We start from the raw sequence: 21,648 nt of genomic DNA, 5'->3' as shown, positions 1-21,648 counted from the left end.
TTCAATAATTTATCAGCATACGAAAAGCCAAGATAGAAAAACTCCCTCGGAGCAAATTGCATTCAGTGGTGAAACAGCTCAAAAGTGCCCGATAGCTGGCTCTGCGGTGGCGTCCAGTAACTGCGGGTTAACAGAAATGTGCATCGTCCCCATAAAGAACCACACACAGGGCTGCCCTCAAAGCTGTTTAAACACCAGAAATACATGCTGTCAAAGTCAAGTGGGACTGCTGGTGAGAGATTACAGGGCTCATCCTGGAATGGTCCTGATAAACTGTGCCTCTCTGTGCCCCATGGCTAAGGGACAGGACTTGTTTTTCCATCAGGCCAGCTTCTTGGCACCGGGAAAACCACCGTGGTGGAGACCGTGGGTTCAGGTTCTACCGCTGTCAAAGTCTGATGAGGTCCTGAATAAGCAACAGTGTTAACACCACTCCTGAATCTAAAGAGGGTCTGAAGTGAAGTGAAAGTTGGTCAGCTGTGTCCAACTCTTTGTGACCTCATGGACTATACAGTCCATGGAATTCTCCAGGCCAGAATACTGGAGTGGGTAGCCTTTCCCTTCTCCAGAGGATCTTCCCAACCCAGAGATCGAACCCAGGTCTCCCACATTGCAGGCAGATTCTTTACCAGCTGAGCCATGAGGGAAGCCCAAGAATTCTGGAGTGGGTAGCCTATCACTTCTCCAGGGCATCTTCCTGATCCAGGAATCGAACTGGGGTCTCCTGCACTGCAGGTGGATTCTTTACCAACTGAGCTATCAGGAAAGCCCTAAGAGTGTCTGAATCCCTCCCCAAACAGTCAATAGTCTGGGGTTCCAGGAATCCCAAATGGTCCACTCATCTCTCTTTTTAAAAAGTAAAACATGGCCCTGGGCATTTTATAAAAACATCATTAAAACTACTCATGTTATAAAAAATGTTTCTTCTTCTAGTCACTAAAGTCAACATGTCTATTGTGGAAAATTTAAATGACAGTGGAAAATGAAAACAAAAAAAGCACCTGTGTTCTTTCTTACTCTACAGAGACAACAGCTTCTAGTCATTTTCCACGGTATGCTTGTGCGTGGGCACGCACGCCTCAAATGAATTCCGAGTCTAAACACTCATTTTCATATTAAAAGCTTTGGACTAGGAGAATGTCTTTGAAAACTAAAGGATGATAAACATGTTTATTTTGGTCTACGTTTTATTACTTAATGATAATTGTTAGGCAGTGAAAAAATATTCAGCTGAAGGGAGTGGAGTGAGCCTTCATGGAATGAGAAACAGCTAGTTGAGTTAAAAAGCCCTTTCTCCTCTCTTGCTTGGGAAGTGGGATCTTAATTTAGATGAATACATGCACAGAATTGAAGGTTAAAACCAATCTGCTGACTGTAAGCTTAGGTAAGGCTTGGGAGAGGGGCGAGAGACAGCTATTAGCATCCTTAGTTGAATTGTGTACCTTGCCCAAAAGACACGTCCAAGTTCTAAACCCTCAGTCTATGAACGGGACCTTATTTTGAAATATGGTCTCTGTAGATGTAATTACATCAAGGATCTCAAGATGAGACCCTCCTGGAATTGGGGCGGGCCCTAAATCTACTTATAAGAAAAAAGAGAGGGAGATTTGAGACACAGACACACAGAGAAGGCTGTGTACAGACGGAGGCCAAGAGTGGCTACAAATCAGAGGACACCAGAGGGAGCTACTAGAAGCTGGAAGAGGTGAGACAGGATTCTCCTCCAGAGCCCCTGGAGGAAGTGCAGCCTCGCCAACACCGTGATTTTGCAGACTCCAGAATGGTGAGAGAATGCGTTGTTGTTGTTTTATGTCACCAAGTTGGAGGTCATTACCTAATATATCTTTCGCAGAAGGTATTTCATTAAAGAAAATATATTTCTCTCAACGAACTATGTGCTTTGCAGTTGGGGATAGCCAGAAATCAAAGCACATCTAAGCTAGGAACTGATACATGTGCTGATACCCTTATAGCCTTTCCCACTGGAGTTCTTCAACTTCAGAACATGGAACATGATTTCAGTGGCCATTTCCTCACTTCTAAAGTGAGTATGTAGCCAGGTTGCTTCTAGAGGCCTGGAAGAGGCGTGTGTCTGTCACGTCCCCTGGAATCCTGATGGAGTGTGAAGGGGACAGTCTTGTGTCTCAGGGGCTCAGAGTCTAGCCAGACATCTCATGACGTGGGCTCCAAGAAGGGACACTGACAAGAAGCGTCAGCACCTGAAAGAAGCATTACTCTGCCTCCTGGAGTGGGAAATGCTGGCCTTCAATCTTGAAGGTTGAGGAGCTGTTTAACAAGCAAATAGAGAGGAAAACAGCTCTGACAGGCTCAAGGAAGGAAATGACAATAAAATGCCAGCCCTCCACTTCTCTTATAGCTCAACGACTTCCCAAAGAGCGAAAAGGGCTTCATCTGATGAGAGAAGAGAATGGACTGGAATGAGGAAGAGAAAGGAAGTGAGTCAAAGCTGCACATGAGAAATGATGAGGCCTCAAACCCTGTCAGTGAAGTGGGAGCAAAAACGGCTACCACTCCCCAGAGCACCATCCAACAGAACTTCCTTTCCTGTAATAGCGGCTATGTTCTCTAGCCTCACTGTCCACTACCGTAGCCATAAGCCACATGAAATGTGCCTAGTGTTCCCAAGGAACATTATTTTTAATTGTATTCTACTTTAATTAAACTCCAACTTAAATAGTTGTGCGTGGCGAGTCGTTACTGTATTGGTTAATGCAGTTCTAGAACAATCTAAGAAAGGAGAAAGAAAGCCAAACTTGCGGCTGGAATGACTCTGTGTATCATGGTACTTAGCAAAATGGAGAAAACATAAGCAGAAGCTGAGTTTTCAGAGATAAACAAAGATGCCAACTTTGGACATGCTGCACTTGAGGAATCCATGAGGCGTGTGAAGAAGGATTTCAGTCAATGGTAGAAATGTAATCTGAGAGAAAGGGATCAGAACTGGGCTTCTGCATGTGGATAAGGTATAAATGTGGAGGTGGGAGTCCACACAGCTGGTTGGATTGAAGGCTCAACTGTGGACAGGAAGAAGGGGGAGCTTCACTTCCAGGAGAGAAAGACGAGGTGAGGATAGGTACTAAGAAAGGTATGTCTGCGAACTGGAGAATGAGGATGGAAAAAGAGAAGGCTTCCATCTGATGGCTTTTGTCTGTCTTAGAGACAAGAGTTAAGGTGCTCTGATAGGAGAGAGGGAGGGAATAGTAGCTGTCAGAAAAGAGAAAGGAAGGTGACCTATAACCCAAAGAGCGAGAAAGAGAGGGAGAGAAGGAGAAGAGCTTACACAGCACACTGCAAACTCAGCTGAGCTCTTTGATTTTAGACAGGAGACTGTCAGTGCATTGTTTTCTTCAAACCCTGGAGACTTCATGAAAATGTCAGCAAGGAATAAAAACTGTAACAGTGAAAAGAATGTGCTTGGGGCATTAGCAGAAAGAAGACTTGGGCGCATTCCTTAAAGGCAGAGTGGAAGGAAGAGTACTGATGAAAGACACAGAATGGAAAAAGCCCAATTCCATAAACCACACAAGGGGAGTTGTTGTACACAAGGTGTACTCAGAAGAAGGTTGGTAGGGTTTAGATGTAGTCTTGGCAGGTACTAAAAGGACAAGAATGAGATGCAGGGCTGCAAACAGGGGACAGGGGGGTGCGACTGTCTGTATATGGAACAAATGAAAATTTCCAGTGTATGACAGCTGTGGCTAAAGTAAACAGGCAGTCTTCCTATTAAGAGTGTATAGAAATGCTGCATAAAAAGGAACAGTGAAGAAAGAAATTCACTGCCAAGTTTCAAAGAAAGACAGTAAAATCTCCAGGTGCCAGAAATGAAGTGAAAAATAAGGTTAGAGAGGTAGGAGGGAGCTGGTGCTTCAGGCAGCCGAGGAGTGGTGAGCAGGGCGTGGAGTGAGTGTGCCAGGATCTGGGGAGAGGACCCAGGATGCTCCTGCATCCAACTGGGAGGCTCCCTGCCTGATCCCTCTGTGAAGAGCCGACTGAGGGCGCTGCCCCAGGAAGCCGGAAGGCAGCCCAGGCTGTGCGGGAGTCAGACCAGAGAAACCAGCACCTCAGCCCCATGACACATTCGAGTGTGGAGTCCAAGCTTTTCTACCTCCACATTGCGCACACCCCCCCCCCGCCCCCAAATCTGGGAACCGTTCCCTGGTGGCTCAGCAGTAAAGATTCCATCAACAATTGAGGAGACGAAGGTTCCATCCCTGGGTCGGGGAAGATCCCCTGGAGGAGGAAATGGCAGCCCACTCCAGTATCCTTGCCTGGAGAATCCCGTGGACAGAGGAGCTGGGTGGGCAGCAGTCTATGGGGTCGCAAAAGAGCTGGACACGACTTAGTGACTGAACAACAACAAATCTTGACAGTGAAAGCTGGTCTGGATTTTACCAGACCACTCACTTCCCCAGAAATCTAACTGGTAAACTCCCCAATATCATTAGGGAACTGGAAGAGACTTAAGCCTCCCATGACGGTGCCCAGGACCGTGGAGCTGACTGACATGGAAGAATGACAGCAGGGAGAGGAAGGTGAGACAGGACAGGCTAAATCAGGAGATGGACCCAACAGAGACGAGATCAGAATGAAGCAACTGGTAAACCACACCACAATAAACACGCTTAGGGCTCTTAAAGAGATAAAAGGAGTGATTTCTGTACAGAATAAGAAATTGTGAAACAAAAATAGGCAGATATCAAGCAAAAATAGGCAGATGAAAAAGAAAAGCCCATGGAAAATGTAGTCAATGAAGTGAAATCAATGTACAGGTTAAGCTCTAGACTGGAAAGAGTGTTTTTCAATAAAATTGGAAAGAGAAGTAGTGAACAGGAACACAGTACAAAGAATTCAGAACACAGCATGGGCAGCTAAATAGACACAAAAATGCAAGTGTCATTGAGAGGCTCCAGCCCACTTCCAAAGGAGTACCTGAGGACAGGAACACAGGAAATGACCGAGAAACAATATTCGAAAAGAAAACAAGTAAGTTTTCCAGATATAGTCCTGAGACTTAAGTATCATGTGAGGTGCTAGATAGTTGTGGCAGCCTTTAGATATGTTTGCGGATGCTTTGATAGTCCCTCCATCAAAAAGTGGACTCCAGGATTTCCCTGGTGGTACAGTAGATAAGAACCCGCCTGCCAATGGAGGGGACATGCATTTGACCCCTGGTCTGGGAAGATTCCACATGCCGTGGAGCAACTAAGCCCATGCTCTACAACTACTGAAGCCCACCGCCTAGAGCCCGCGCTCTGTAATGAGAGTAGCTCCCATTTGCCACAGCTAGAGAAAGCCCAAGTGCAGCAACAAAGACCCAGTGCGACCAGAAATAAAGACATCTTCAAAGGTGAACTCCAATTCCCCTCTCCTGGCCCGCGCCTGGCCTGAGAGACTGCATCTGATGAACAGAAAGTTGTGAAAGTGATGCCACGTAACTTCCACGGGTAGGTTAGAAAAGGCAACACAATTCTGCCTACCTCTCTCTCGGGGTGCTGGCCCTTACTAGCCAAACATGCTGCTGTGAGGAAGCCCAGGGCACACAGAGAGGATGCTTGTGGGTGTTCTGACCAACAATCCCTGCTGAGGTCCAGACAACGGTTAGCCTTACCCACCGGACAAACAAGGAAGCATGACTTCAAGACGACTGGCCATGGCCACCCTCTGACTGCAAGCACATCTGAGCCCAAGAGAGAACTGTCCACCGGAGGCCAGTCATCCCCAGAAACATGCAGCTAAGTCATAAATGATTGCTCTTTGGGGGCCCCGTATTTGGGGTGGTTTGTTATGCAGCTGGTGCTAACCGGAAGAAGAGGCTGAAAAAACTGCATATCTAGAAACACGGCACTGCAAATGCAGGTGGAAGAGAAAGGATAAAGAGAGAATCTTGAAGCTGCCTGGTGGGAGAGAGACACCGTAAGCTCTGAGGGCGGGGGTGTTGGTCTGTTTCACTCACTATTGTATTCAACATGTGGAACAGTGTCTGACACAGTGTCAGCCTCAATACAATCTTGAATATTGCCAAATAAAACTGTCACCTGAAAACCCAAGACGTAGCTAGACTATTACAGCAGCCTGAGTAACGGCCCCCAAAGATGTCCACACCCAAATCCTGGAGATCTGTGAGTAAACTACCTTCACGTGGCAGAAGGGAACTTGCAGGAATCACAGAAAAAGGCAAGGAAACAGAACCCAGAAGGAACAGAGCCCTGATACCTCAGTGGTTTTAGTGAGACACGTTGCAGACATTGACCTCCAGAACTGGGAGACACTAAATCCCTGTTATCTTAAGTCACTGATTGTGGTAAATTGTCTCAGCAACAACAGGAAACTATACACCTGTTGTCAAGAGTGTGGGCAAAAAGAAAGACAGTCTCAAAGATTAGGAATTAAGCACCTACAGACCTTTGCTGAAAGAGCTTCCCAAGGACACACAAGCTTTTCAGGAACAAGAAAACTAAATTGCAAAAAAGAATGGGATAAAGGGAAAAATGATAAGCACAAAAACTGTCAGGGATGTAAGGGCTTCCCTGGTGGTTCAGCGGTAAAGAACCCGCCTGCCAAAGCAGGAGACACAAGAGACGTGGGTTTGATCCCTGGGTCAGGAAGATTCCCTGGAGTAGGAAATGGCAACCCACTCCAGTGTTCTTGCCTGGAGAATCCCATGGACAGAGGAGCCTGGCAGGCTCCAGCCCATGGGGTCACGAAGAGTCGGACACGGCTGAGTTACTAACACTTTCACTTTCAAGCACAGGCACATGCCGTGAGGTGCATGTGAGGACTCTGCAACCTCACTCTTGGACATGTATTCCAGAGAAATTCCCGCACAAGACCAAAGAGGACACAGGCATGGACTATGCCCAGGGCACTGTTTGCGGTAGTGGGAGGTCTGGATGTCCGGCATGGTAAAGGCGGTGGGGACGCTACAGAATTCAGGAGGCCGTTAGACCTCAGGCCGACGTGGCACCATGGGCAGGCCTTAAAGTCAGAGTGCTTGGGGGAAAACAAAGAAAGAAGTCTGCAGCACAGCACAATGGATGCAAATGAAAAACACCAGAAAAGACAAGGACACATGTAAAATGAGGGAAAGAGAGTGGGAGGGAAAAGCAATAAATAAACGTGGGCCTTTTCACGATCACTGTGTGTGCTTTAACAGAGGGATATAATTAGCTTATCTCTGGGCCCTGCAGGCCAGATGAAAACAAACAAATGAAAGGAAGTAAATATAAAGATAGGCGCTCAGGGGCATAAGAGATTGTAGGAGCCAGATGCTGCTGAGGACAAAGAGTTGGGCCAGAGCTGTTGAGGCGACCCAGCGGTGGGTTTCCAGAAAGGGTGGCAGTTCACCCAGAGGGCAGTGAGGGCGCTGCAAGCAGGGCCAGCCGCTGGGCCTGCGCTGCCCCAGAACAATTGCAGGAGCATGGGGAGATGCCCGAGCGCGCTGACAAAGTCGTCTGTGAACGTGGGCACAGGTGAGCGACAGGCAGGAAGGAGAGGTGGCACTGGCGTCCTGAGTAGGAGGAGAAGCACTGCTATTTGCCACAAAGGAACGAGTCTGTGTTCTGCTGATGGTATGCAGCAGCGGTCACTGGGCAGTTGTAATTTCAGGCAATTAGGTTGCAATTCATAATTTTGCGGTATAATGGAGCTGGTGGGGACAGATGATTTGTACACTGTAGAGGGCTGAGAACCCCTGAGCTGGAGAGGTTCTACTGAATGAGCTTGAGGTGGTGAGCACAGGCAGGCCTCAGAAAGCAGCCTCCTTAGAGGCCGGGCTTGGGACCGTGTTTGGCAGAGAAACACTGTCTCCCACTGGAGATTTTACAAGACTTTTCTTTCTCGGAGCCCTCAAGCAAATGAGAAAGCAGAATTTACTTATAGAAAATATACACTTATTCCTACAAATGTGATTTGTTTCAGCAAAATAGTATTTTATTGTTCATGGCAATTTTGAGTCAGCTGAATCAGAAGAGGAAGAGATTACAGAACATAAGGAAGCAAGCAAACTCAGCTGCATTTCTGTTCTCTGCAGAGCTGATGCGTGTACTGTGTTCTTCTTTTGTCCGAAAGCCCACGAAGGAACCTGGACTGGATTATCTAAGTGGCTGCATCGGGGAAAAATGTCAGCGCTTTGGCTGTCTTCCTAATCTCTGACCAGCTTTCAAACAAATGTTGTCAGCTACTTGCTTTATAGCCGAGAGCTTGCCTTTACACAGCTGGACTTCCTCACTGGAGTGGAGGCTGGAGGAGGGAGACAGGCATGGATAAGCCAACACTGGTATCCACAACTAAAACAACTGCTTCACAGTTTCCACGGCACAGCGGTGCACAGAGCCCATTTAGAAACTGTTTTCAAAGAAGACATGAGAAAAGCGGAGCTTTGTGAGTTCTCTACCACGGATCGCTCTTAAAACTTCCTCCAACTATGGAAAAGAGGGGACAGGTTTTGCCAAAAATGTTCTGTCGGGCTCACATCAAGGTAAATATGTGCACAGACAGCTTCTTCTCTATGAAACAAACTTATTTTGTCTTCACTTGGTGTTGTTTTGGAATGTGAGGGACACTGATGTGTCTGCCACCCACGCTTTGTAAGAGAGGATGCTTTACTTCCAGTCTGGGGAGAAGCAGATGATATGGGGAAGAGCATAGAGAACACAGGAAAGGAGTCCAAACAATAGAAAAATGAATGTGGCATCCCACGGCAAGGCTACCAGAGCCTAAGTTTCAGTGCTAAGAGTTAATGTCAGCATAGACCAGGATCATTAAACTTCCACGGGCCTCTCATGTCTAAAAAGGGTATAATAGTACCTCTCCTAGAATTATGGTGCAGGTTAAATGAGATATGCATACATCATCACTCATCACTAGAAAATGCTCAAAACATATTCAGCATTATAATTCAGGCTCTACCATCCTGCTTTGTTTCAAAGGTATCTATTTTTAGTACAAGAGAGGTATGTTTAGTCTAAAAGCGTTCAAAGAATGTTAGTACTACCAATATTATTAACAGGTCCTTAAAAATAAACAATCAAAATTGCACTAAAAAAAATGCATCGGTAGGTGGCACCTTGTAAAACTATCTTCCTTCAACAGATGAGCGCGGGAAGTTCTCCCCCACCCCGGACAACACCTCCTTGCCTCTGCATTCCCAGGGATCCTGTGTCCTCCCAGATTCTAGAACATGCACACCCCTCTCTGCACCCCCTCCTACACTCATGTGACCTTGATGAGTGGAAGACAGGGGTGGGAACCATTCCTGTCTCAGATGCAGGGCTCATCACTGCCACACTGTGGCCCTTGGAGGAGCGGGTGAGGCATGAATAGAAAGTGCCAGAAAGGCTGTGGGGGGTTCTCTCTCTTTTCACTCCACCTGTGGGGAGCAGGTAAAGATGTCTGGAGAGGCTTTCGGAACAGACACAGTGGGTGACTGAGGGACACTGTCTTCCGCTTACTGTCTGGGTTCTGCTAGGATCACAACGGGGAAGTGTGTGAGGGTCCTACAGCCCATTCATTGATTCATAGCTCATGGAAGGGCCCGAGCATCTATCCCTTGGAAGAGTTTCCCAGTGATGCCGTGACACACGTTCCGAGCCACCTCAGGATGGATGCGTGAAACCGCCTGATTCTCTGGCGCCTGCATTCCCATCCAAGTCTACCTCGTATCACACTCAAAGCAAATCAATCACCTGGAAAATTTACTGCTCAATAGACTGCTCCTTCATATTTCTCAGCCCCTCTCCAGTGAGGTGGAGCATCTGTCTAGCTCTGGTCCATGGCTGTGAACAGAGCATTCAGATGAGGAGGAGTCTGTTCAAGTGATGTTTTAGGGAACAGCCTACGATCACCTGGGTTCCTGAGGGGACACATGGACCAGAGCTGTGTGCTCATCTCCAGACCTGCACAGGGTGTGCAGTGCAGGCAGGAAGTAAGCTTTTCATCTGGGAGGCTAGTTTGTTACCACTGTGTATCCTGTACTCTCCAGCCATACAGAAGAGCCAGCTGGGACCCCAAACTGAGGTGGCAGAAGGCTGGACCAGATCGCCCTCCTCTCAGCTCAGGGCTGCTGTTCTGTTTTTTTTAAATAAATATTTTATGAATCTGAACTTAGCAAATAGTGGCATCTTCTTCCTCATATAAAGAAACTCCTAAGAGGAAATAGAAAAGGTAAGATATGAACAAATTTCCATCAAGGACAAAAGAGAATAAATGCTTCTGTGTGGATATCAAGTTATTAAGGCTGGGAGATGCCAATCACATTCCATAATTCATATGTTACTTTTTGTTTCTTCAATTTGAAAATTAATGAAAAGTAGAAAGAAAATATAGGACTCTTTTCACAGCCTAGACTTGGCCTCTTAATATTTTAGCATATTAGCTCCCCTTCTACTTCTATGTATCTATTTCTATATATTAAACAACACATAAGTGTAAGAATACATCTGTTAGAAAAATAAACTACAACACTATAAAAGTGTTCAAGCACCCTCACCCCCTTGCCTCCATAACTATCATGAAATTGATCTGCATTCAGTATAATATAAATAAAATTCACAGTAAACATGAAGTACTGTTTTGCAGTCCTGCATTTTCAATATCCAGACAAAAAAAGTATCACAGAGCGGGAGGCAAAGTAGGAAGAGGTCACGTGAGATCTAAGGCCAAATAAGGCAAGACGGAGAGGAATCTTTATTTAACCTATGAAAACTCACAACAATTTCACCTCCAGAAATATCTCCGCCATTACTGATGTTAAATATTTCAAAGCGACACTGATGTAGCCTGCTGTTGCTGTGCTTAGTCACTCAGTCGTGTCCGACTCTTTGCGACCCCATGGACTGTATAGCCCACCAGGGTCCTCTGTTCATGGGGATTCTCCAGGCAAGAATATTGGAGTGAGTTGCCATGCCCTCTGCCAGAGGATCTTCCCAATCTAGGGATCGAACCTAGGTCTCCTGCATTGCAGGTGAATTTTTTAGTGACTGAGCCACCAGGGAAGCCCCAGCGTAGCCTACAATGGGAGATAAATCAGATGCAGTGAATGGCTGCTTCAGAGGCACACCAGGCTCTGGACACCTCAGCCTGACGCTCTACATCTTATCTCCCAGTAGGGGTGGGCAGCCTAATAATAAGTATGTATTATAAATGAATTAATTAGTAGAAAGAAGGACATAATAAAACACATGGTCAGCCTTTAAGGTCATCAATCTTTCTCAGCAGGCTTTTTCATTTAATTTAGACTCCTCTCTCTCTAGCCCCTTTAAGCATGAACACTGATTACCAAGTGCCTTTGGAGATAACTCGGGTGAATACTGAAGGCAGATTCGATTGGGTGTTCAGAAACAGTGCAGTGGTTAGGAACAGGCAACAGTGGCTCCAGAACTAACGGCTCCAGGAGTGGATCTTGGGCTCACACAGAGGATGCTGAGTACATCGCCAAAGGTGGTGAGTTCACACCTGGAGTGCACAGGGCCCCGAGGAGGACTGTGCGGGACCCTCACACCCACAAGACTCCTTCTGCATGAGAGTGACCACAGGGGCGCAGTGCAGCGCCACCTCTGGCAGACTCACAAAAGCAGCCCAAAAGGCATCAGCCTGATATCCCTCCAGGAGAAGGAACTGGGAAATGAGTTCATAAGGCCAATAATTCAATCAATCACGTTTACATAATTCAGCTCCAATAAGAACCCTAGATTTTAAAGCTTGGGTGAACTTCCCTGGTTGGCAAACCTCTGTCTGTGGCCACACATCACAGTGCAAAGCTTTTAGGACTCCAGGGGAAGAAGACAGCTGGGAGATTTATTTTCAGACCTCCTTCAGACGTCACCTATGTGTCTCTTAGTTTGGCTGGTTCTGATTTGTATTGATCTATTTTTACTATAATAAAACTATAACTGACCGCAGAACGTTCTGAAGAAGGAATGTGTGTCACCTGTTTTTGATTCAAGGCTATGATTCAATGGGACATAGATTCATGAGCCTGTGGTCACATCCAGTTTGCTTTACTGAACTATCTGAGGAACACACTGATCATCTACGTTACATGGCAGCTTACCTAAACAATTAGGTAAACAAATATGTAACTGAGAGAGGCTGACCCTTTTTATGAGTTCTCAGGGTGTCTCCTGTGTTTCCTGCTCCCTTTCAGCTGACATGTCAACAACCTCATATATGAAGATAATACCACTCTAATGGCAGAAAGTAAAGAGACTCTTGATGAGTTGAAAGAGGAGAGTGAAAAAGCTGGGTTAAAACTCAACATTCAAAAAACTAATATCACGGTATCCAGTCCCATGACTTCATGGCAAATACAAGGGGGAAAAGTGGAAACAGTGACAGACTTTATTTTCCTGGGCTCCAAAATTACAGCGGATAGTGACTACAGCCATGAAATTCAAAGACACTTGCTCCTTGGAGGAAAGCCATGACAAACCTAGACAGTGTATTAAAAAGCAGACACATTACTTTGGCAACAAAGGTCCACATAGTCAAAGCTATGCTTTTTCCAGTAGTCATATATGGATGTGAGAGTGGGACCATAAAGAAGAGTGGGTGCCAGAGAACTGATGCTTTCGAATTGTGGTGCTGGAGAAGACTCTTGAGAGTTCCCTGGACTGCAAGGAGATCAAGCCAGTCATTCCCAAAGGAAATCAACCTTGAATATTCACTGGAAGGACTGATGCTGAAGCTCAATACTTTGACCACCTGATGTGAAGAGCTGACTCACTGGAAAAGACCCTGATGCTGGGAAAGACTGAAGGCAGGGGGAGAAGGGGGAGATAGAGGATGAGATGATTGGATGGTATCATTGACTCAATGGACATGAGTCTGAGCAAACTCCAGGAGATACTGAAGGACAAGGAAGCCTGGCATGCTGCAGTCCATGGGGTCGCAGAGTTGGACACGACTTAGTGACTCAACCAACAACAACAACTATTGTAAAGACCTGTTTACTTGCCTGTCTCCCGAACATCCCCAAGGCCAGGGTCTGTATCCCGTTCATCAGTATATTCCCTCTGCCCAGCACAGAGGAGATGACCAGTCACATTTACAAAATGAATAAATGAATGAAGAGCCAAGTGCTTCCCTTTCTGAGTAATTAATCTTACTTTGCCTAAATTAAATTCACTTCTTCATGCATGAGGAAATGAGTGGTTCTATTACAGAGCATGCAGAAATAAATGATTATCTCATTTAATAATGAGCTGGGACCAATAATAAAAATTGTCTGCCTGTTGTTCCTTAGTTACTGCTCTGCCAAGTAGCCCAATCTGCTCACTGACATTAAAGGTCTAATTTAATTAAATCATGTACAAGGCTCAGAAAATCTACCGAGAGCACTCTGTTTAATTACAGGCAAGGGGGTAAGCACCAATCCTATTGATCTGATCAGTTCAAATTCTACACAATGAATGTGGGCAATGAAAAAAAAAACTGCTTTCCAGGCAACTTTGATGAACTGTGGATTCTGAGTGGCCAGAAAGACAACAAAGGCAAACCAGCCATGTTATCATGTGGAACCACAAGGATGGAACTGAAACAAAACCTCAGTCATTCCTCAGAGCTATACATCATGAAGAGAAGACAACCAACCACAAAAGACAGATTTCTCCTCAGGGAAATAAAATACACTGGGTCATGGTAGGTAGAAGTCATCCAGCATTTAAAATCTAGCAAACTGGCATTCAAAGGCATTGAGCAAATTCTGACACCCACAATTGTCTTGGAATAAAGAGAAATAAATCTGATTCATGGGTACATATACAAACTGGGAATTTCCAGTTGAGGAAGAGATAAAAGTTCCCTAATACATTTTTATTTGGAGGTAATTAAAATATAAACATATATATTTATATAAAACTGTATTAACTACAGAACTTACAAGGTAATAAATGTGATCAGAGTAGAAGTTTTGAGTACAATGTATGTGTATCTGGGTGTACGTGCAGTTATTCAATGTCCATCTAAGAATTCAAATCTATATGGATTCTTAGGGAAAAAAGGTGGTACGGTGTTAATCTTTCCAGACTACTAAACAGGTAACTCTGGACTTCACCCCAAACAATTACTGATAGTTTTTGAGCAGTTGCTATGTGCCATGCATTAGTCAAATGCTTAGATGATTCATGAGGATTATATAGTATTCCCGCACTGGGTACTATTATTATCTCCATTTCATAGCAGAATAAACTGAGGCACAGAGAGCATAGGTAACTTCCCAGAGACTCACAGTGGCTTTGGGGGATCAAGCTGTGACCCCAAGCAGTCACTGAGCCCTGGCATAGTGTGATACCATTAGACTATGCTGTCCTTAAGACTGACCTCCAGAGTTAGAGAAAATACTCAATGAAAGGAAACTGGTTTTTTCTCCTTTGCTAGTCACAATCAAGTGCTGTCTTGTGCCTTTGTATCTCAAGTTCGAGGAGGAAACTTATTCTAAACCACAATATGTAATTAGGCCTAAGACCAACATTTCCTTCACAAAGCAAGCACCAACAGAATGTGCGTGCTAAAAGCAAGTGCACCTAATTAGGGCATTAGTCATAATAATCAGGGAGTGTAACCCAGGAAATTACATGTGCTGTGGGCCTTAGCATTAAGTAAATGTCCTCAGCTTGCCCAGATAGAGTCTTTGCTGACTGCAATGATTTACACCTGCCATTGCCAGGATTGGCATCCAATACAGCTGGATTCTGAAAATAAGCTTATGCATGTGAGTTAGAGAAAATAACATTCAGATATGAGCGTTAGGAAATGCTGGCAATAGCCACAGATGAGGAAAAGAGTTGATAACATTGAAAAATAGGGCTTTCTTTCATATTCATGCACAATGGCAAGTATGGAAACTGTGTGGGGATTAAAAACAGAATGATGTACACACACTGATCTTAGTGAAGCAAGTTAAAGAGCGATGGTAAGACCAAGATGTATTTTTTTTCCTCCTCTGTCTGCAAAATCACCAGTCAGGGCACAACAGAAAGCAAGCTTCTAATTCTGTCACGATGGAGAAAGAGAGTAAAGCAGGTCTAGTAATTCAAAGCAAAGTTCAAAGGGAACTGTTTCTGACTGAAGAATTCATTGCTTCATATCCAGTCCAATGACAGATCAAATTAACAGCCAAACAAAGAAATACTTGTGGGTTCCTAAGAAAAAACTCTATCTTTGGAAAAGTGAGTGCTTAACAACTCTGCCAAATATTTTTTATCCTGAAACATCAACTCCTTTAGTAATGGTTGTATTTCCAACCAACCACCAAACAAAGTGGTTCTTAAACCTGTTAGGGTCATAGGGCCATTTAGTAGCCAGAGGCGACTACCAGGAATTACACACACACACTCAGAACATTACTAACCTTAGCTCAGTTGATTAAGAATACCAACTGATAGCTCAGTTGGTAAAGAATCTGCCTGCAATGGAGAAGACCCCAGTTTGATTCCTGGGTCAGGAAGATCCCCTGGAGAAGGGAAAGGCTACCAACTCCAGTATTCTGCCCTGGAGAATTCCATGGACTGTATAGCCCATGGGGTTGCAAAGAGTCAGACATGACTGAGTGACTTTTTCACATTAACTTTAATGAGTCTAAAGGACATTTCATATTAGACTCAGTATGGATATATGAGAGCAGGTAGTATAAATCTAAAGAAACATGATCAGAAGAAACTGCAAAGTGGAAATTCTTTATATTTTTGCAAATTATAAATTATTTGCCTACCTTAAAGTTAGAATCTTTTATCTGAGCTTGGGGAAGACATGAGTACCCAGAGAATGGTTGAGAATCACTGCGCCAGGATAAATTTTAGCATCCACGAAGATTTCCTGATTGCAGAGAAGAGTGTTTTAAAAAATTCCTACCTGCACGCCTCAGCACTTTCAGACTCTCAAGAATGACTTCCTACCCGGAAAGGTATGGTGATTCACAAGAGGAGGCGCCCTTGGCGCAAGCAGCCAGTCTCTGGTTCAGCCTCCCCCCTCCCAGGGATGGGCCCGCGCTCACCCTCCTCCGCAGCCGGTCCCGCTCCTCCCGGATGGCGTTCATGGTGGCCTTGGTCCTGTGCAGCTCCTCCTCCTTGCTGCACAGCATGGCGGTGAGGCTCTCGTTCTCCTCCCTCAGCCCCGCCAGCTCCTTCTCCCATCGGGACCGCTCCTCAGCCAGGCTGGGGTACAGGTCCCGGCCGAGGACCCCCTCGATCTCCTCCACTGTCTGCAAAACAGAGCCACGGAGACAAGGCAAGTGAGTTCCCTGGGAAAAAGGGGAAGGGAGAACACAGGCTAGCCGTGGGTGAGTGTCCACAGAGGGGTGGGTTCCACGGTCACTTCACTGCAGAAAGGAATCAAGAAGGGTGATCCCCCCAGTCACCCTCTCCCCCTTTTCAGATGAGGCTCTGTCACGGCCTGGGTCATGGTCTGTGTTCCCCGGCAGTCTCCCCTCGTGAGAAAAACACGGTTTCTTCCTGGCATTTGCGTCTGTCTGAAGTGCGAACAGCCACACAGACGTTTATCTCCTTTACCCACGTTCCAGAGCTGGTGAATGCACGTAGCCAGATGGCAGTCCAGTTAGTGATCCTGATACAGCAAAGGTGAAGCTGCAGACTGCTTACAAGATCTAACCTGAAATTTCCTAAATCACAGGATTCCCATGTTCCAGCTCAGCGATATGATGGGTCACATCCCCATTTCCAGATTTTAGGGTCATATCAAAACCAGGAGGTGTGAATGAGATTCAGTCCCAAGATACGAGAGGTGAAAATAAACCTCAGTGACACAGAAAAGAGGGAGCTCATTGTGGAGGCTTCTAAGACGGCAGGGATTTAATTAACACGACAGCTATGAGCTTAAAAAGAATAGGATCTTGTAGTACCTGGAGAGTTTTTTTTTTTAAACTCACTGAAAACATCAGTATTTAATGAAGAAGAAACATATAAATTTGAAGAAAAGGAAGAACTCATTCTGCTTGCTTTCAGAAACTATTCATTCGTGATCATTGTCCTTTGGAAAAGGAAGCACACGCCAAATGATTTGGAAAGAAGAGGTGGAATTACCACGTTGGGGTAGAAGGCAATGAAGAGCTGTAACGTGAAATAGGTCTCAAAAATGAGTGGCCTAAGGGTGCAGGGCAATGCAGGCAGCTCTAGTGGTAAAGAACCTGCCTGCCAATGCAAGAGATGTAAGAAACTGGGGTTCAACCTCTGGGTTGGGATGTTCCCTGGAAAACTGAATGGCTATCCACTCCAGTATTCTTGCCTGGAGAATCCCATAGACAGAGGAGACTGGAGGGCTACAGTCCACGGGGTGGCAAAGAGTTGGACACGATTGAGTGACTTAGCAAGCACAGGGTGCCCTGATGAGGACAGTTACCCCAATCTTGCTGCCACTTTCCACATGCAGTGTGCTTTGTCCTTCTCAAATCAGAGACTTCTGCCCTTCTCAGTCCTGCTCCAGGGCCTGCTCTGTCCCTTGCTGGTTGGCAGAAACCCGTGGCTTCCTCCTTCCCTTGATGCTAAGCCTGGGGCTAGTACCCAAGCTGACATTACAATCACATACAGGGCCTGGAGATTCCAGAGAGAAAAACACTAGTGGCTGCTTCCCCAAACCACATCAACTATATATTTATAATTGTGATGAATGAAGATGGGAAACCAGATGTATTATTAACATGAATCATGGTTTACCTCGAGATACCACAGCTCTTCTGTGAAATCCAGGCTTCCTGTCGATAGGAATTCGGGCCCTTAGTCTTCAAACATTTTACGGAGAACGTCATGTTTCCCCCTGATATCAGCTCCTTTCAGACTTCTCAGTGCAAACTGAGACGCCTAGGTCACTAAGCTCTGGGGCAGTAATATAAAGATGCCAGAGGCCCTGTATCAAGAGGACTTGATGTTCCCACAGTTCATGGTGAGTTTGTGCAGATACAGCAGATTCTTCTCACCTGGTGCTCCCTAAACAGTAAGAGGAGTCAGCGAGTCAAAGTCGCTCAGTCCTGTCCGACTCTTTGTGACCCCATGGACTGTAGTCTGTCAGGCTCCTCTGTCTATGGAATTCTCCAGCACAAATACTGGAGTAGGTTGCCATTACCTTCTCCAGGGGATCTTCCCTACCCAGGGATTGAACCCGGGTCTCCCTCCTCGTATCATTGCAGGCAGATTCTTTACCATCTGGGCCACCAGGGAAGCCCAAGGCGAATGCACAGCAAAGGCGGGACTGAGGCCCAATCTAGTATGCTTAGGATAGATGACTCATTCAGGCCCTTTGTTAGCACCATGAATTGATAACTCAAGAAATAATATTCTAGAAGCCTGAAAGCTTTAATAAAATTTCCAAGTTAATCTTACAACCTCAGAGCGCTGTATGATGAACCACACTAAAGTGACGTGGTTCAATACTAGTCTCATAGCTTCCAAGGAAGTAGTCATTTTTGCAGCAAAGACAGTGATCTTGACTATTGATCAAATGACTTTCTCGGATATGATTCAACCCAGCAAAAATGTACAACGCTCCGGCTTCTCCCTGGTGGCTCAATCTTTAGAAAGGCCTTTTTAGAAATACCCACCCCCTAATAGATATTCGAGAAAAACAGCACTTCAGATGAAAGGAATCTGATCATTTCCCTCAATGATCTGAAGGAGTCACACAGAGGGAGTGTGGTGGGGGGCCCTACCTTGATGGCCAAGTCACAGTGCTCACTGGCTGTGGTCAGCTGCTCGATGTGTCTGTCCACCTCCGCCACCGAGAGGCTGCAGCTGCTCTTTTTCCTGCAGCAGACCACGTTCTCCAGCCCCGTCAGCACCCTCTGCAGCTCCGAGTTCAGGTCACTGCAGTTATCTGCAAGCGGACGTGGACGTGAGTTAAGCAGGAAGGCGAGCATGAGCGCTCCCCGTTTTGATTATGGAGCAGAACCCATTCAGGCACGATGGACGGCAGTGGAGCTGGATGCCGAAGTTCAACACTACACGGCCTGACCGCCCAGGCTCCTGACCTTTTGAGGCCTGGGGCCAATGCAAAGGCTTTATTAAGGAGTTTCAGACCACAGCCATCTTCTAGACAGTCATGCCATGCTGCATTCTCTCATTTTTCACTCAAAGGCAGCTACATCTCAAATTTCTCTAGTAAAAATGAAGAGGTGTTCCAGGAGAGACTGTGGGACTTCTGGTCAACCTTCCTGCTCAGTCATTCAGATAAGGACTGATTTCAGAATAAGTTTTAGCTAAAAAGATCTGATAACTACCAAATGAACAAAACAAACCCCAGAGTGAGCAGAGACACTAGGTATTTTGCTGCTGTTGTTTTGTTTTTAAACAGAAACCGTATAAGAAACAGTTTGTGCCCTCAGTCAACTTATACTCAGGATTTTTTCTTCTGACTGATGCAACCAATCAACAGGCTTTACCATTGCAATTTATACCACCTTCTTCTATCAGAGGAAAAACAAACTGCTTTAACAAATTCCATGTTGTTCTCCATGTGAATGCGTTGCAAGAAATTCTAATAATTTGATTCTGCCTTTAAAATCTGGGTTATTTTTAATTATGACACACCCAAGGCCTGGTTAGGAAAAGAAAATTAATTATAGTATTAATGTGAACTAGACATATTTTAAAAGATAATTTTGTTGGGGGAAAAATCCCCTTAAAGTCAAATGTAATGCAAATATTAATATCTCAGCCTATTTTGTATTCTATGTATCACTATACCATTCAATTCTTATAGCAAGATAGCTGTTAACTATAGTAATTTACCCGGAGAAGGCAATGGCACCCCACTCCAGTACTCTTGCCTGGCAAATCCCATGGATGGAGGAGTCTGGTAGGCTACAGTCCATGGGGTCGCTAAGATTAGTTGGACACGACTGAGCGACTTCGCTTTCACTTTTCACTTTCATGCATTGGAGAAGGAAATGGCAACCTACTCCAGTGTTCTTGCTTGGAGAATCCCAGGGACAGCGGAGCCTGGTGGGCTGCCGTCTATGGGGTCACACAGAGTCGGACATGACTGAAGCGACTTAGCAGCAGCAGCAGCATAGTAATTTACCAAAGGATATCTTTCCCTTACATCCATGAAAGAAGCTTCAAGTCTTCACACTTCCCTCCTCTTCCCTTCTCATCACTGGTTCCATGCAATAAAACAGCCAGTTGCCTTTGGTGCTTACCTGTGGAAGGCTTCAAGAAACTCTCAGCAGTACAATAAGAGGATTTCTCAGAATATTTTGTTCAACTCTATTTGACTGCCTATATCTGTTGTTTAGCTAAGTCGTGTTCAACTCTCTGTGATCCTATGGACTGTAGCCCATCAGGCTCTTCTGTTCATGTAATTTCCCAGGCAAGGATACTGGAGTGGGTTGCCATTTCCTCCTCCAGGGGATCTTCCTGACCAAGTGATCAAATCCGCATCTCCTGCATTTGCAGGCAGATTCTTTACCACTGTTCTACAAGGGAAGCACCAACATCTACAGGGAAGCCCTATATCTACAGGTACCTAAATCCAGACAGAAGAGAAGTCTGATGTTTTCACTGCAACCAATGAACACAACCATTCCCCCTCTTCTCCAAACTGTATTCTCCATCTCTCCCAGCTCTGTGAATAGCAATACGATCCACCCAGTTATTCTGGTTAACTCTCATGACACCTTGATTTCCTTGTGCTTTACACCCCAAACCCAATCCATCTTGTGACTGAAACCTCTAAAACACACCCCCAAACTGACCTCTTAGGACCATTTTCACTGACACCATTCTTGGTCCAAGCCACCATCATTTCTCCGTTGAACCACCTGAACAACCTCCCTCCTCTAGGCCCTACACTGTAGCCAAAGTGAGTTTCTTAAGGACATAAGCCAGACCATGTTACTCCTCTGGCCCAAACCATTATATGGCTTCCCCTTCATTCAACTGAAGTCTAAACTCCTTACCAGAGTCTGTAAGACTGCATGATCAATGCTGTTGATGTTTCAACCCAGGCTGTACAATGGAACTCCCGGGGGAGCCTTTATACAACACCAGTGTCCAGGCCGCACCCAGGCCAGTTAGATCACAATCTCCAGGGGAGGAGTTTTGGCACTGGAAAGAATGTTTTTGGCTCATCAGGTGACTCTAACACGCACTCGTGGTGGGGACCACTGGTCTCGCTGGCCCTCGTCTCCTCTGGCGACCTCCGCCTCACCACTATGCTATATTCACACTCCTGCTTCCTCTCCATCCCTGGAAGATGCCAGTCTCCCGTCTGCCTGAAAGCTTCCTTTTCCTTTGTTGTTTCCTCTGCTGAGAACGATTTCCACCCAAATCTCCTCTTACATTCGGCTCTCAGCTCAAATGCCACCTCCTCACCAAGCTCTTCTCTGTCTGAGGCACGGGGCTCCACCTCTTCCCCTTTAGTCTCTGTCCTGTGATCCTATCTTCTCCACGGCAAGTATCACTATCTGCTCTGATGTAGGCGTTGGTCATCTCCTCTACTCACGTGTAAACTTCAAGAAAGAAGGGACTTTGATCTTCCTCCTCACTTTATCTCCAACACAGGATAGGCCATCACAAGCTATTTTTAAAGTAAGCAAATCTAAACACCACACCATTACATATTTAAGAGCCAACAAGACTAGAAACAGACTGTCAACAGCAGATGTTTTACATGCACCTTATGTTT

General features: G+C 45.6%; 1 protein-coding gene across 3 annotated transcripts in view; it reads right to left on the bottom strand.

The window, feature by feature from the left end:
- MCC (MCC regulator of Wnt signaling pathway) overlaps positions 1-21,648 on the bottom strand; it is a 488,688-nt gene that overhangs the window by 56,504 nt on the left and 410,536 nt on the right. For all 3 annotated transcript variants that reach the window (XM_081505689.1, XM_081505690.1, XM_081505691.1), the window contains 2 exons: positions 18,674-18,837; positions 16,010-16,216 (listed from right to left, as the gene is read on the bottom strand). In XM_081505689.1, the coding sequence (XP_081361815.1) occupies positions 16,010-16,216; positions 18,674-18,837 (371 nt within the window). The remainder of the gene's footprint in view (positions 1-16,009; positions 16,217-18,673; positions 18,838-21,648) is intronic.

Source organism: Giraffa tippelskirchi, chromosome 7 (assembly GCF_054371585.1).
Source record: "Giraffa tippelskirchi isolate mGirTip1 chromosome 7, T2T-mGirTip1v1.2.pri, whole genome shotgun sequence".
Classification (NCBI taxonomy): domain Eukaryota; kingdom Metazoa; phylum Chordata; class Mammalia; order Artiodactyla; family Giraffidae; genus Giraffa; species Giraffa tippelskirchi.
This window is presented reverse-complemented; position numbering and strand designations above follow the sequence as displayed.